General features: G+C 41.1%; 1 protein-coding gene across 3 annotated transcripts in view; it reads right to left on the bottom strand.

Moving 5' to 3' along the window:
* LOC124553802 (sorting nexin-13-like) overlaps nt 1–18,210 on the bottom strand; it is a 419,627-nt gene that overhangs the window by 54,291 nt on the left and 347,126 nt on the right. For all 3 annotated transcript variants that reach the window (XM_047127777.1, XM_047127778.1, XM_047127779.1), the window contains one exon: nt 13,479–13,693. In XM_047127777.1, coding sequence (XP_046983733.1) covers nt 13,479–13,693 — 215 coding nt within the window. The remainder of the gene's footprint in view (nt 1–13,478; nt 13,694–18,210) is intronic.

The following is an 18,210-nucleotide window of genomic DNA, read 5'->3' as shown; positions in this document are numbered from 1 at the left end:
ATGGCCAGAATCTCTCTGGGTTTTCTGCCAGATTCCAATACTGAGTTTCATTGTGGAAATTATTAGAAGTATCTCGCATTGAAGTAGGCGCTATCTTTCGAACTTTTGCAAAACTCTGCCACTCTCGGGGATTTTGCACTCTTTTAAATTTGGCATGCTTTTTTCACTGGTTCTGCAACAGTGATCTGACCCGTTTTGTGTACCATGGGGTATCAGCACCATCACTTATTAATTTATGTAGTATCTCTCAATTTCCGTTGATACTATCTCTTTGAAATCATTCCACATCTTTTCTACGCTTACATGATCAGAATGGAAGGGGTGGAGACTGTCTTTTAAAAAGGCATTCAAGGGCATTTTTATCAGCTTTTTTAAATAGATGTACACTGTGTTTCTCTTTGATGATTGAGGGTGTTATGTTATTCAGCCTAGCACCGACTGCCTTGTGGTCGTTAATCCCTGTATTCGTCACAATATTCCCTATTTGTTCAGAATTATTTGTTGCTAAGAGGTCAAGTACGCTTTCATAACCATTTACGCTTCAAGTGGACTTGTCTACTAATTGTTCAAAATAACTTTCTGAGATAGCATTCAGTTCAATTTCGGATGACGTTTTATGCCTGCTGCCGGCTTCAAACATATATTTTTTTCCAGCATATTGAGGGTAGATTGAAGTCACCACCAACTATAATTGTATGATTGGGATACCTATTTGAAATGAGACTCAAGTTTTCTGTGAACTGTTCAGCACCTAAGTAAAATGATCCAATTAATATTTTAGTCCGATTGTCAACTTCGCACGAACTATCCACTTCAATTTCACTACAAGGTAAACTACTTCTGACAGAAATAAGTACTCCACCACCAACTGTATTTAATCTATCCTTTCTGAACACTGTTAGGCCGTTTGAAAAAATTTCAGCTCAACTTATCTTCGGCTTTAGCCAGCTTAGCTTCAGTGCTTTCTATTAGGACTTGCAGATCTGGTTCTTTCCCAACACAGCTACTATGCATGAAAGAACTGGTAATGTTTTCTACACATGATTTAAAATGATTAAATTCTTTTTTACATCAACCACTTGAGTTACCCGCACACAGTCATGATTAGGTTTGCAGAAAAACATGTCAAATTCCAAGTGATGTAACGTTTTCAAGACTGAATGATTTCGCTACTTATTTTTACTGGTCTAATCCTAAATGGTGCACATATAATCACTTTATGACAAACAAAGGAACTGCTGATTCGTTTTTCTGGCCATGACACAGTACAATAATCCAATATCATGGGGGAAAATTCTGATCCAGGCAGCATCATACGATGTTCATCAACGCCTGTTTTTTAATACATTGTGTACAAACTGTTACTGGAATATTATAATGGCAACAGATGATGGTAGCCCGTAACCGAAATGGAAATGATACACATACATGATATGTGAAATCATAGGTGGGCATTTGTATGTTCAACGATGCAAGACCACTATATGTTTCAAGCAAGAGAGATCAACTGTACAAATCTTAATAATTACTTGAGCACTGTAATGAATTTGGCATCTATACTACTTTGTTGAATTGGTTGAATGTCTGTTTTGGGGTAAGATCACAGAGTCCTAATACTCCCATCATTTTTTTTTTTTTTTTTTTTTTTTTTTTTTTTTTTTTTTTTTTTTTTTTTTTTTTTTTTTTTGCAAGGGCCTACTGCTCACTGACTTTCTGGAAAACAATGCCAGAATTAGCACACAGCAGTATGCGGACACTTAGCAAAAAGTGAAGCATGCCAAACACCCAGAAAATTTTGACGGATGGCATCATTCCGTGGCAGGATAATGCCTGTCAACAAATTTCCAAGGTTGTTTCAACAACACTGCAGAAGATTCACTGGGAAGCCGTGGCACATCCTCCTCATGCGATTTCCCTATTTTTGGAGCCCCAAAGAAGACATTCGAGGCGTCGGTTTGCTTCCGACAAACAGGTGCACACCTGTATACAGTCGTGGATCTGTAAGCAATTGCAAACATTTTTCCACATAGGCATTGACCATTTTGTCTCACACTGAGATACATGTATTAAGTTAAGTTGATTACTTCTGAAGTAATAAACTGATTAATGTTTTTCCTCCCTCTGTCTCATTTTCAATTGACTGTCTCTTATATGCAAGCAAACAGAGCAACAGTGTCCACTAATGTGTATTAGCTTCACACTTGTGGCAATCCACAGTGTAATGGGGCTTTTTCCCCTGAGTATGTGCTCCTATATTCACAGTAAATGCAACAGCCAAGCTTTTGAAATAAGAACCACCCCATAGCACATCCACATGTCTTGCATGTAAAATGAACACCATTCCGTGGTGCTACCAGAGACTAATGTCTGCCAAAAGCAATCTCTCTCAACTTACCCTACTTCACAATTGAAATGACTGACTACCTTGATGACGATTTATGGCTGAGGGTGCTCAACAGTGAAGTCGTCAGCACTGACTACCTTGTAGAGAGAGTATGCCAAAATCTATTCTAATCGCATTGCTTCATGGACAGGACTTACTAACTTGGTCCGTTTTTGCCTAACATTAGATCAGCAAGATGGAAGCAACCTACCTGCACCATATTTAAGCAAATCATCAACAACAGAATGATCTAGCTAGCTGTGACTGTTCAATGTGTGCAGTTAAAGCGTACAAAAAAACATAAGCACAAAATACAAGCACAGTGGAAGTTGTGTCTATATTTAGCTTTGCAAAATATGCTTACATCTTCGGTATCACAATCTGATATCATTTGGCATATGGAACTTCTCTTTCTCACAAAATTTATGAAGGAGGAGTTGAGTGCAAAACAGAATCAAATTAACTCAGAAAATATGAATACACACAAGTCAACACCAGTTCATGGAAGGACACGAAGTCATGACCTATATCACCTCAAACTGCAGCACAGAACTCAGCACAATAAAAAAATTTGTAACTGTCATATCAGTGATCTGATGCATCAAACAAGTTACTCGACGTCATTGCGGGCGCCCATCCATGCAAAATTTCATCAGAACAGCAGATTCCTCAAAATATGGTTCCGATACAAAGCACATCTCATCACTCCAAGAAATTGTGTTCAACTCTACAGTAAAAGCAATTCCACTGTAATGGCAAGCATCTTTTTTGAGCAAGAAGCAAATGGATACTCTACTGTCAGAGCATGTGACTGGCTGAAGGCCAATGGTTCGCCAAATACAAGCTTTCCAATACAGTGGTTGTGCAAAGAGTTTACGAACCTCTCAGAATTGGAAAGTATTCAAGCTGGCTGACTTAATATCTCGGAGATAGTTGTAAAATATTTATACATCTTGAAAAAGATAAAATAGGTGGGGAGAAAATGAAAGATCCGACAGGTACCTTTCAAATTGCAGCACATCATTTATCCATGTCCGCAGCTCGTGGTCTAGAGCCTAGCGTTGCTACCTCTGGATCACGGGGTTCCTGGCCAGGTTGGAGATTTTCTCTGTCCGGGGACTGGGTGTGTGTGTGTTGTCCTCCTCATTTCTTCTTGTTCTTCAGCATCACCACCACCACCACCACCACCACCACCACTTATACATGCAACCACTATCTTATGCATTTTCTTCTATTTCTCACTGTTGATGATGATGATTATGATGATGATGATGAAGTCCCAAACTCTGTGACGGAGTGTAGGGGAACGATGCCCGAGACCCGCACTGCCGTACTAGGCAAGGTCCTAGTGGAGGTGGTTTGCCATAACTTTCCTCTGATCATAATGGGGATGAATGATAATGATAATGATGATGATGATGATGATGATGATGATGATGAAGACGACACAACAACACCCACTCATCTCGAGACAGGAAAAATCCCTGACCCCGCCGGGAATCGAACCCGGGACCCTGTGCTCAGGAAGCGAGAACGCTACCGCGAGGCCACGAGCAGTGCTCACTAAGTGCACAAATTGACATTATTTTGTACTATTCACATTACTGTCTCAGCAAAGTCATATCAGAAACCTGAGTTTGCAACATTTGTGAGACATTAAGCTGAATACTGCAAAGGACTGTCAATTTGTGCAGTTAGTGGCTAATAGCAAAAGTAGTATAACACAGTGGCCACACGTATAAGTGACAAGATACCATAACTTATAACAATTATGCACTTGACGCCAAGGAATCTTCCTTTAACCTGATGTAATAGTATCCGCAATATGAAGATAGTCTCCTGATTGAAACTCGTTGTCAGTAAATGAATATGCATTAAGCAGCTTTTGGAAGTTTCATGATACCATTATGTAAATAACATATTGGGTTGGTGCATCTGTTGTAGTATTCTTCCATACGTTTACTAACACAACAGATACACATAACAGAGAATCTAGTCAACAACAAAATGTTCTCCTCCACTATTTACAACAGTTTGCCAATGTTGTGGTAACTTTTGAATACAGAGATTGTAGAAATCACTTCGCTCCGAGGTGAAGAACACACAGAGCCACATTTGGAGTACATTTTCAGCCGGAAAGGAGATTCTTGACCTTTGTTCGATAGAGAGCGGAAAAGGCGAAAAACTGAGGGTGCTAGATCAGGTGAAGAAGGTAGGTGGGAAATGACTTAAAAACACTATATAGGAGTTGTGTTGGTGTCAGTCTAGCAGAATGTGTGCACCCGTTATTGTGGAGTAGCATCATTTTGCATAGTCTTCACGGTCATTGTCCTTGGTTTGTGTCTGCAAGACATCTCAGCCATTAGCAACAAGTGTCAGCAGTGATTGTTACACTTCGCCGAAGCAATTCGTAGTACATCATCACCCTTACACAAGAAGCATACCGCTATCTTTTGTGGATGCACATCGGTCTTTGTATGGGGAGTTGCTGCTCTGTCTGGGCATGACTATTCCTTTCTTTTCATTATGTTAGCATGAAGCCGGCCGGGGTGGCCGAGCGGTTCTAGGCGCTACAGTCTGGAACTGTGCGACTGCTACGGTTGCAGGTTCGAATCCTGCCTCGGGCATGGATGTGTGTGATGTCCTTAGGTTAGTTAGGTTTAAGTAGTTCTAAATTCTAGGGGACTGATGACCTCAGTAGTTAAGTTCCATAGTGGTCAGAGTCATTTGAACCATTTTTGTTAGCATAAATGTGTCTCTCTCTTCACCAGTAACGATACATGATGAGAATGGTCATTGTTGTTCATGAGCCAACTGATGACAATCAAGCAGAGAAGCACATATGGCCACCTGCTGATTTTTGTGATTCTGGCTTAGTGTGTGCACTACCTAAACACACAATTTTTGAACCTTAAGCATTGCGTACAAATGTCACACAACGGTGGAATGATCACAGTTCATCACATTTGCCAGTTCTCAAGTACACCAAAATGGATCACTGTGCATTAATGTGTTTAAAAGATTAGCATTAAACCCCAAAGGTCTACCTGAACATGGAGAGTCACTAATGTCAAAACAACCTTCCTTAAGTGAGAAAACCATTTTCTTTCCATGTTCTGTCCAATGGCATTATTCGCATATATGCTGCAAATATTTCTGGCTGCCCCCACTGCAGTCACCCTGCATTGAACTCTTCACGTAAGAATACGCTGGAAATGTTCTGATTTCTATACTTGGAACTCCATTTTCTATCATCCACAGCTCCACTCATGATCTTCAAATCACAAAATGACAATATGTGCCCTCAAGCAGCAACAGTGAACTACAAATATAAGGGACATTTCAAAAGATACGAGCCGGAGTCTGGATTGAGCGAACGGGTGACAGGAGGGTAGTATTGTGACGTGTGTAACGAGGAGAGGTTCTGAACAGAGCGTGGAAGTTCACAGCCCGTCACTAGAGGGCACGTCTGCACATCACATGACTATACAGAGCTAGCAGCAGCACGTATAAATCGTCCAATGCTGCCAGTTGCATTGCACACAGTGACACGGAGGCACCAACAGAAGAGCAGAGGGGCGTCGTTCATTTTCTGACAGCGAAAGGAGGAGGAGGAACAGACACTGATCGACGAATGTCACAAATGTACGGTGAACACTGCACGTCCCTCGTGAGGGGCAAGGCTCGGCCCAAGTGCTCGAGGGAAGAACGGGTGTCTGGAGCACCACACTGTATTACCGATTACATCGTCCAGCTGGTGGATGCAATCATTCCTAGGACCACCGAGTGGCGGAGTGAAAGCCGTAGCAGCCACGTTCGGATGGAGCATCGGAAGTGTTCACACCGTCGTGAAGAAATGACTACAAACGCACAAAGTGTGTGCCCGACAGGTGACACACGGTCTTCGACACGAGTCACGGTGTCGTCACTTCGAACTGGAAGCAAAAGACAAAGTCTCCAGTGTAAGCATCCAGGGTCACCACCACGGAAAAAAGCCAAGCCCATCCACACAAGTGCAGGAAAGGTTATGCTGACATTCTTCTTTGAACAAGATGGCCCCCTTCTGATTCACTTTCTGCAGCACAGGACACCAGTGAATGCCCAGCATTACTCGCAAACCCTGACCAACTTTCACCGAGTGATCAAATCAAAACGACCAGGCAATCTCACCCGTGGGATCTTTCTGCTCCACGACAATGCAAAGCCTCGTACAGCCGACACAGTCGCGGCACTCCTGCAGAAATTCAAATGGGAGGTTCTCGGCCACCCTCCGTACAGTCGGGACCTCTCTCCCTGTGATTGCACCATTTTTGATCCCCTTAAAAAGGCTCTGAGGGGCAAATGATTCGCCTCAGACGACGACATCCGGCTGCAAGTGCGGAACTGGTTAACATCGCTACCCCAGGAATTTTATGAGACAGCCATTCACCGCCTTGTGTCACAGTGGGAAAATTGTCTGAACAGCCAGAGACAATATTTCTACCATACAGGTACTGGTTTCTGTAATTATGACTCTGGCTCGTTTCTTTTTGAAAACCTATTATAAAACATGACAGCCGATAAATAAAGCCATAGCAACTGGAATACCAACATGGAAAACAAAAATGCTACAAACTTTTGTGACAACCTAATACGTTAATTGTGCAGCTTTGTTTACGGAAAAAATGATGTTATTTTGCACATTTATCATAGCACATGAGACAGCAGAGCCAATGACAGAATAGTCTAGTGGGAGCACTTATAATCTGGACTGGTGACACTGGCCATAACTGATGTCATCATGTGATAGCTCAAGTTAAAGGAAATGCAAAAATAAAACAAGAATGTAAGCTGCATTCTAAAACTGAAAGCTGTCACTATAAAAAATCAAAGTACTGCTCCTTTGTCTGCATTAGTAGTAGTACAGTATTCTGCCTTACAGCAGGTCTTGTCACGGGTTAAGCCTCTTCCACTTTTGTCTGTCCATAGCCAGTCTTTTCATTTTTGAATATTTGCCTCCTTTGATACTGTCCAGCATTTGATATCTTCTTTTACTTCTTCCCCCTTTCCCCCCACACCATTCCTTCTATTGCTTCCTTCAATAAACAGTCCCTCCTTAAACAATGTCCAATCCAGTTCTCTTTCTGATAACTTTCAGCATGTTTCTTTCTTCTCCAACTCTTCTTAATAGTTCTTCATTCCTTACTCGGTCTTCCCATTTCACTTTTTCGATTGTTCTTCATATCCACATCTCTAGTGCCTCCAATCTTCTTTCCTCAATGTCCAGGTCTCTGCACCATATAGTGCAACACTCCGGAGGTAACATTTGGCAAGTCTTTTCCTCAGATCTTCGTTTAGTGGTCCACAAAGTAATTTCTGTTTCCTCTTGAATCCTTCTTTTGCCATTTCAATTATTTTCCTAATTTCTGTTGAGCAATACATATCATCCATTATTACACTTCCCAAGTAATTGAAGTTATTCACTTGCTCTATTTCATCTCCCTCTATTTTCATGCAGCATTTCCTCCCCTTTCCTCCAATTACCATTTTCTTCTTCTTAATCTTAATTACATATTCTTCTAATTTTGTGTTTAGATCATCTAACATTTGTTCCATGTCTGTTGCACACTCTGCCATCACAACCATGTCGTCTGCAAATCTTATACACTCTACTCTCCGACCCCCTATACAAACTCCCCTCCTTCCATCAAAACTTTCACTAATAATTTCCTCCAGATGTATATTGAACAGTGTTGGTGATAAATAACAAACTTGTCTTACACCTCTTCCCAGTTCCATTTCTTCACTCATCACACCACCTATTCTTACTCTTGCTCTCTGGTTCAAATATAAATTTCTAATTAGCTGTCCATCCCTCCAGTCAACTCCACATTTCCTTAGGATTTCCATCAGTTTGTCCCATCTGACACAGTCAAAAGCCTTCTCAAAATCAATGAACACAACATACACCTACCTTTTCTTCTCCAAGTACCTCTCCCCTATCACTCTCAGCAGCCCAATGGCATCTCTAGTTCCCACTCCTTGCCTGAAACCAAATTGTTCATTTCTTTTTACGCAATTCAGCTTTCCATATAGCTTTCTGTTGAGTGTCCTCAGCAAGACTTTGGCTGCATGAGATATCAGGCTCACTGTTCTATGTTCCTCACACTTTTTGCTGTTCTTTTTCTTTTCTATAGGTATTAAGATACTTTCTGTAAAGTCCTCTGGCCATTTTCCTGTCATTCTTTCTCCAATGACTTTAACAGTTCCACAGGAATCTCATAAATTCCCATTGCCTTTCCATTTTTCATCTCCTTCATAGATTCTCCAATCTCACTGGTTAGTATTGGATTTCCTTTGTCTGCATTAGACGATACAGAATAGCGTTCATAGTATTCTGCCTCAGCCAGAACTTCAAGCATGGTGATGCACACTTTGAATTTCATCAGTTGGCACAAAGCTGTTCCTGAGTTGTGGAGTAGTGGAGAATATGAGTGTTACACAGGTGAAAGTGACACCTAAATGAGATAAATACCCACGTATTTTTCTCTTAAAGGACGTCATATTTGCTGTTCACTGTAGAAAGGACTGCAATTTCAGCCTTTGGACAATTTTCAAGCAGTACTGCAGAAGCTAAAAGAATACTAAAATGAAGCACAGAGTGTATATACAGAGCTGTACAAATATGTCGTGTAGACTCTAGTACATTACAAAAATTGTGAAAATAATATATCACTTACATTTTGCTTCAGCACGTCCGACATTAAAATTCTCCAACACATATACATGTCATCATCAAGAATAGGCCTTTCACTGTAGAAATACAGTAACATCAAATGATTGTTTACCCCTGTACATTGTGAAATGATGTAAATTGTGTGAAATATTGCCAATGTTAACACCCTTCACATAAATCGCTACAAATCAATGTCTCGATTCGCCATTTACATGTGAACAGAGGCTGTTTGTGCATAAATTCTTTCACAAGTCAGACTGTCTGTGTGCTAATCAGAGAGAGCACATTCCCGTGGTGATATTGTGAGCTTCCTATCTTAAAATCTTTTTATGTCCATTGACAACACACAGGTTTCTAGGTGATTATGTGAGATGCAAGGAGACTGTATGGGAAAAATTTATTTGTAATGGAGTTGCATAAAAACACACATGTTATCTGTTCAAAAGGTCTCATGCTAACTTTGGTATCTACACAGAATATGGCAGCAGAACTCCGACACATTACTTTCTTTATGTGTACATCGCAACTTATGAAAAAACACAGACCGGGCAAAATACTCGCCCATAATACTGACAACAGTGCAGCACAACTAAACTGGACAATACACCACGAGACACTACCTCATACGTACACTGTATTTTTTCTTGCCGAGCCCTAATATAGGGAATGTAAATACGTAAAAATATATGTACATATAATAATAAATTGCACAGTAATTAAAATGCTTTCAATAAAAGTGTAACATGTCATTATACAATAATATGATACACTGCTAAATAGTATGAATATACTAAGTGAAAAGCCTTCTTTTTGATGATGACATTTACGCATGATCGAGGATTTTGAAAACTGACATGATGAAGCAAAATGTAAATGATGTATTATTTTCACCATTTATGTAGTGTACTACCTACTACACAACATGTTTGTGCAGTTCTGTATATACACTCCCTGCTTCATTTTTGGATTATCCTACAAGGTGTACAACTTTGTTTCCCCAACATTTGAGGCTTTAATGAAATAAATTGGTTACACATGTATCATTCAAAGTACCGGGTGATCAAAAAATCAGTATAAATTTGAAAACTTAATAAACAACGGAATAATGTAGATAGAGGGGTAAAAATTGACACACATGCTTGGAATGACATGGTGTTTTATAAGAACCACCCCACACTGCTAGACGCGTGAAAGATCGCTTGCGCTTGTCATTTAGTGATGATCGTGTGCTCAGCAGCGGCCACTTTCATCACGCTTGGTCTCCCTGGTCCCCAGACCTCTGTCTGTGCAATTACTGGCTTTGGGGTACCTGAAGTCGTGAGTGTATCGTGATCGACCGACATCTCAAGGGATGCTGAATGACAACATCCGGCGCCAAAGCCTCACCGTAACTCCAGACGTGCTTTACAGTGCTGTTCACAACATTATTCCTCGGCTACAGCTATTGTTGAGGAATGATGCTGGACATATTGAGCATTACCTGTAAAGAACATCATCTTTGCTATGTCTTACTTTGTTATGCTAATTATTGCTATTCTGATCAGATGAAGCGCCATCTGTCGGACATTTTTTGAACTTTTGTATTGTTTTGGTTTTAATAAAACCCCGTGTCATTCCAAGCACGTGTGTCAATTTGTACCCCTCTATCTACATTATTCCGTGATTTATGCAGTTTTCAAATTTATACTGACTTTTTGATCACCCAGTATTTTTCATCACCGGCCACCACTTTCTCCCATCTTTAAGGCAGTGTACGAATCCCACGTCAAAAAAATTTACCACTGACCTACTATTGATATAAACACATCCAGGTGATAGCAGCGTCACTTGGCATGTAGTTTCAGAGAGCATGCTGTCTGTGGAGAATGCGTGCAATCTATCTGACTTTGACTGAGGGCACAATGTTATGGCCCAGAAGGTTTGGGATGAGCATTTCAGAAATGTGGTGTTTCCAACACTGGCAAAACCAAGGTGAAGCCACGTCCAGAGGTCGTGGGGTTGGGCAACCACCCCTCGTTGGAGATGTCGGACATCGTAGGCTGGGCAGATCGGTAAAACAGGACAGGCAGGAAACAGTGGCAGAACTAACATCAGACTTTAATGCTGTGCAGAGTGTGAACACACAGTGCACCGAACTCTCCTAATGATGGGCCTCCACAGCCGACAACCCGTGCATGTGTCGATGTTAACACCACGACACTGGCAAATGGGCCTGAAGTGTGCATGTGGCCACTGGCATTGGATGTTGGTGCACAGTGTTACACGGTCTGATAAATCCCACAAACTTCTTGATTGTGCTGATGGGAGGGCGCAAATCTGTTGCCTTCCACAGGAACAACTGCTGTACAGCGGGACAGAGGCAAACTGGCAGCGGCTCCGTTATGCTCATTCACGTGAGCATCCGTGGGTCCAGTGGAGCTTGCACAAGGTACTGTGATGGCCAAGAAGTATTGTACACTGGTTGTAAACCATGTACATCACTCAATGAAACATGTTTCCTGACAGCAGTGGCATTTTTCAATGAAAGCAGCACGGAGTAGTTCAAGGAACACAGTGGCGAGGTCCAGTTGATGTGCTGCCCCCCCCCCCCCCCCCCTCCTCCCCCAGCTCACCTGATATGAACCCGATCAAACTCATCCGGGTTGTGATTGAACGTGACATCAGAGCTCATTGGCCCCCTCCCCAGAATTTATGGGAATCAGGTGACCTTCGTGTGCAGTGGTGGTACCAGCTACCTCCAGCAAACTATGAAGACTTCATTGCTTCCATGCCATGATGCATCCCCGCTCTTATCCACGCCAAAGTGACATCTGGTTGTTAGGCAGTTGCTTATGATTTTCTGGCTGATCAATATTGATATAATACATTAAGTTCACACTTGATAATGGGAATTATTTCCCAAAATGCATAGTGCAGGGAATAAATAAAGGAAATTCCTGAGTGGCAGGTGCATATGTTATTTTGTCAATGAACAAAACTGTGAAGATCAAAATTTCATGCATCGATGTCCACATCTATAACATTTTTGGTTTACTCAGCACATCAAAGCCAGACATGGCTTTGAGCTTTTGACAGAATACTTGATCATCACAGTGATGCACAGGCGCTTGTGAATTCGAAAGGATGTTACTGACCGCATAGGAAAAATTTTGAAAACATTGAACATTATGGTAATCTACAAACCCACCCAGAAGATACAGGAGCATCCAAAATCAGCGAAGGATGCTCACAATCCACTGAAAAAAGCAAGAATTTATAGGATTCCGTGTAGTTGTGGGGAGGAATATGTGGGTATTACAAAAACAATGTTCAAAGAAACAACTAGAAGAGCACAGGGGCAACTGTGCAAGAGGGGAGATAGACAGATCAGCTGTTTTGGAACAGGTTTTGTGGTCGTGAGACCACCACATTCATTTTGATATGACTCAAGTACTCACAGCCACAAGTGAATACCACAAAAGGTTATACAGAGAGACCATAGAGATTGTAAAACACCCAGGAATTTCAATAGGAAGGCGGAGGGCGTGAAATTAAATGATATCTGGGTTCTGGTGCTGAGGAAGATGTGTACCAGTCTTCTTCCATGGGTAACAGCAACAGCAGAAGAGAACAGTCAACAACAGCCAGTTCCGTTTGGATATTCAAAACGTGTGACGTCACGCCATTGCAAGGAGACAGATGCAAACAGAATTTTTTTGCAGTCACTAGCGAGGCAGGGAGTGAATTTGGACACCCAAAAAATCTACAATCTCCCTCAAAAATGTCCTCCACAGACGGGGATGAAATGTTGGATTTTAACGGGAATTCATTCGACCACAGCGCTATTGCGCAGAACATTTTATTACTTGTAATACTCTGTTGTATTTATCAGCAACAATTGCGTGTCGTGGCTGCTTTTGTGGTGACCATTTACAACACACAAGCAGCTCGCAGTTGTCGGCATACGTCACCGTTACGTCGCTCCGGCATAGGTTATCGCCACGTCAACTCGGCACATCTGGCTGTGTCTCGTCAGCAGCGTAGAGGGCTCACCTCCACGTATTACTACAAATGGTCAACACGATATTATCCACAACACTTGGTCATTCCCGACACAGATGACAGACAATTTTTTTGACAGCTCCACATTTTACCGAGATTGGATGCAACGTGAATCCGAGGATGGTCTACACAAACAAAACTGCTGCTTTTACAGTCACAGACTTTCACTGACTATTTCCAAGGGCTAAAATAAAATATTAAACTGGCAAAATAATTTTTACTGTGACAGAAATCTATAGTGCCCGAGGGAGCAAAATTACAGAATTGCTGGGTAATTAGACTAACTGTTTTGTTTAAAATAAAAAGCCAGCTTACAGAGGGAAAGTACTCCCCACTCACTTGAAGGCGCGCAGGTAGTCCGCCACCTGGTCCGGGCTGGTCATGAGCAGCACGTAGTCGAGGATGCGGCGGTTGACGATGTCGCCGAACATGGTGCGGATGATCTGGCGCAGCAGCGTCACGATGCGCCGCCGCAGCCACTGGTTGCGCTGCTTCAGGTCGAACACCTCGTCCATCAGCAGCAGCATTATGCGCAGCGGGATGTTGTCCGCCGTCTGAGGGACATGCGCACCGTTTGCATCGTCGTCGTTACTAAATGTCACTTCACTTTCTCGATAAAACTGCGAGAGAGATGAGAAAATTATTTTATTACTGTGCACTTAGTTTTGACACTATCTCATTGTCTGGCAGACCTGGGCATAATCAAGGTTGCCATAAGTTTCCCCATTTTTCCCTGACTAATTTTGAGATTTCAAGGGCAAGTTAAGACGTAAGCTGAATCGAGAAAATTGCGGCCTGAGCTACACTTCACGTGATCTTTTGAACACGGTAATGTGGCATGAGCTACGCTCGGGCTCGGTCTGTAAAGTATTAAGTAATGTACGTACTTCTCAGCACAACAGTTTTTTGTTTGCACATTCACAAATTCGTTCTCACTCCAATGGTAGCAAACAAAATTTCATTTACTGCCAATGTGCACAAAGTCTTTCTGCAAAAGGTTATATGTAGTACCTTTTGCTAACCATTTTGTGCTTTCAAAAATTAATCTTCATCAAATAGCTGTGGATTTAAAAAAAAAAAAAACACCCACACTTCAACTGAAGACGTTCTGTAAACCACAAAGTGTTAGTATGTACTGCACATTACAATAAAACATTATAAATTTAGCTGCAGTAAATGTGTTGTAATGTATTACAGTCAAAAATTTCTTCTTGAAAAGAAAAAATGAGGTGTTATTCATACATATCTTGTTTTCAGACCAATGTGACCAAAGAGTAATGACTAAAAAGTTACGTAGCAACTCAAATTTCATTTGTAGCTGTGAAAAGCAGTAAACTAAAATTTGTTCCCACATAGGACGACCGAGCGAGGTGGCGCAGTGGTTAGACACTGGACTCGCATTCGGGAGGACGACGGTTCAATCCCGCGTCCGGCCATCCCGATTTAGGTTTTCCGTGATTTCCCTAAATCGCTCCAGGCAAATGCCGGGATGGTTCCTTTCAAAGGGCCGACTTCCTTCCCCGTCCTTCCCTAATCCGATGAGACCGATGACCTCGCTGTCTGGTCTCCTTCCCCGAAACAACCAACCAACCAACCAACCATAGGACGAAAATGATCTTAGGCAAATTTGGAATTTTGGCCTGGAAATCTTGGGAAATCTTTTAATGGAAAAAAATAGGAAATTTAATGACTGAAAAAACATTGGTGTCTTCTTTTTATTATTTCTACAGTATACTGGGTTACATAGCAGCCCCCACCCCCACTTCAAGTTGCATGTGAGACAAATATTCGCAGACTGGTCTGCCCACTCCTGCGGAACTGATGATCGATAAATTCTGAAATGTGTCAAACGAGCAGTAAAGTCATTCCTTGCCCGATGTTTCACTTTTGCCCTGCGACCCAGTCAGCCTGAAAGGAGAACAACTGATTATTATAATAATGGTCGCCTGTCTCCTCCATAACTTTGTAGCGGGACTTTGAATTTTGCCGCGCTACACTCGTTCCCTCAGATATAAATTATACCGTCGCAGCGGTATGAGTGCTCGACAGCAGAGAAAATACTAAAATTGTAACACTCTTTTTTTTTTGTTTTCTATCAGTTTTTTGTCTCTTGAGAGCCGAAGCTTATTTCAGATGTAAAAAACTTATTAGCTAGTCTTGGTTGGATTAAGACGAAAAAACTCATTGATGTGCAGATGTGTTGTGAAAGTTTGTACGAAATTTGGAGGTTGAAAGCTGCAACGTAAAATATATTGCATTCAACACCAAGATGGTTTTAGTTTGCATACATTAGTAATTCCTGGACAGTGAAAATTTATTGCAAGACTTCGGAGCAGCTAAGACTTTTCACGCAGAAATGAAGTAGGATATTTTTGAAGACCTAGACGCCGCATGAAAGAAGACACATTAACATGGTAAAGGATGAACTCTTATCTACACCACTCCCCCCCTGTTAATCACATTTTGTTATTCTCTGATCCTTTCAATAATTTTTGTAGGGGAAATTGGTTTGACGTTTGCTCAGAAACGCCACAAGGACCACCCCAACAATATCTTTTCCGAATCACGAAGTCCGATAACTTTTCTGTAATACGAAGTCCGATTTGCATTTCATTCTTTCCCTTTTTCACGGTCATTAACAATTTTAAAACCCCCTTTTTATTAACCATTTCTTCCCACATTTTCAAACTTTTCTTTTCTTCTCTTTTCCTTTTTTATTAACCACTACAACTTTCTATTTTATCACATTTATATTACTGAAATAAAACATTCTTGAAAATCTTGGAATCCCTGGGACTGATATCTTGCCAGTATCAATGTTGATAACAGGCAAAAATTGTCAAGATTCTTAATTATAGAATGGGTGGATTGTCTATATACATAACAAAGTTTGCACGCAACCCTCTGTGTGCGAGGCCTACTAGCACCTATCCAATTTTCTTAATGTTGCTGTATTTGATTTTTAGAATTCTTGAGAAGTTAGTTTCATTGATCACCAATACAGTTATTTCAAAATATATTTGAAGACCAGGCTTCTCAGCTGTCTCCCTAAGCAGACATTCTGGCCTTTTCTTTATGGTCTGTACGACTCCAATACAGTTATTTCAAAATATATTTGAAGACCAGGCTTTTCAGCTGTCTCCCTAAGCAGACATTCTGGCCTTTTCTTTATGGTCCGTACGACTCCAACTATTATCGCATGATCCCCTGCAAAGCAAAACAATCTAGTGTTTCTTCCAATCTACCCAGCTTTTTGTAGTTATCAACTTTCTGCTTTACTTCCTCTATTTTCATGTCTCTTATAACTTTTTACAGTAGACAATTGAAAAATAGTAGTGACAAACAGTCTCAACTTTTGATACAACTTGGAAGGGACTAGAAGCTGTTCCAACAAAATTTACCTTTAGATATTGTGTTTGTAATAGATTCTTTAGTTACTTCAACAGTTTTCCAATCGACTGTATAGTCCTTCCTAGTTCTGAGGAGGGAGTCTCTGTCCATTGAAATCATAAGCATTCTTAAAATCGCCAAATAGAAGCACTACTTTATACTAGATGTGTTCAAAAAGAAAGGTGACTTTATATTTTCATGAAAAAATATTTATTTATTCATCAATTTTCATGTCATCCCCTTCAAAATAACCCTCCTCAGATACAATACACTAGTCGCAATGCTTATTCCAATCCTCGAAACTATTCTCAAAAGCACTTTTTCATTCAGCCTTGAGTACTTCCAGCAATGCAGTTTTTATTTCCTCAACTATTGAAAATCTTTGTTCTTTCATAGGTCTTTTCCAACTGAATGAGCAGGAGCATTATCGTGACGCAAAAGCCATGAATTATTTTTCCTCAATTTTGGACTTTTTTGCATATCATTTCTCACAAATGGCGCAAAACGTCAAGGTAATATTCCTTATTGACCGTATGGCCTTGAGGCAAAACTTCATGATGCACTATGCCACAGTAATTTTGGAGGGGGTGGGGGTGGGGGGTGGCAGTGAGCACAACTTTGACATTTGATCGAACTTGGCATACTTTTTTGGTCTTGGCTCTCCAGAATGCTTCCACTGGGATGAGTGGGTTTTGGTTTCCACATCATAGCTGTAAACCCATATTTCGTCACCAGTTATGGCCCTTTTGAGCAAATCAAGATCATCATTTACATCATTCAAGAGCTCCTGAGCGTTATGTGATGGTTCTTCTGATCAAAATTGAGAACTTTTGGAACAAACCTCACTGATACACGTCTCATGCCCAAAACATCCGAAAAAATTGCATGACACAAGCCGACTGATATGCCAACATCCTTGGCAACTTCTCTTACGGTAATTCGACGATTTTCCAAAACAATTTTTTTCACAGCTTCGATGTCATCATGTGTTGCTGATGTGCTGGGGCATTCAGAGCGAGGTTCATCATTGGCATTTTCTTGGCCATCTTGGAAGAGCTTGTACCACTTGTAAACCCCGTTGTTTTTTTTAAGACTCATCATATGCCATCACCAACATTTCATTTCAAGTGTTTTAGAGCACTGGATTCCACTTTTCACACAAAATGTGATGCGAATTTTTTGCTCCATTAATTTTATAGTAATCAAAAATCGCCGAGCACACTAAAACATATCCAACATTTGTATCTGTCAAAAACAAACGAAATATGCTGTACAGTTGAAACTGTGAACATATGTTTGGAACATGTTTACCCCCCCACCCACTCACACACACACACACACACACACACACACACACACACACACACACACACACACACAGTTAGAGACATTGATAATTGAATGTATGTTGCCCGCACAATTTGAAAAGTAACCTTACTTTCTGAACAGCCCTCGTATTTGATATTTTTGCATATCTAATTATTTGCCTCAGGCGCGCGTGCGCACACGCGCGCGCACACACACACACACACACACACACACACACACACTTTTTTTTGTGAATGGCAAATTCACAGCTTTATGACAAATTCTCTAGTGCATGTTGCACTCCCAAGCATGCAACAGAAAACAGATCTGGAGCCTGAGAATCCATGGATGATAATGAAGATGCCTCAGTTTC

Source organism: Schistocerca americana, chromosome 11 (genome assembly GCF_021461395.2).
Source record: "Schistocerca americana isolate TAMUIC-IGC-003095 chromosome 11, iqSchAmer2.1, whole genome shotgun sequence".
In the NCBI taxonomy this organism is placed as follows: Eukaryota; Metazoa; Arthropoda; class Insecta; order Orthoptera; family Acrididae; genus Schistocerca; species Schistocerca americana.
Note: the sequence above shows the minus strand (reverse complement) of the source record. Positions and strands in the feature narration are given on the sequence as shown.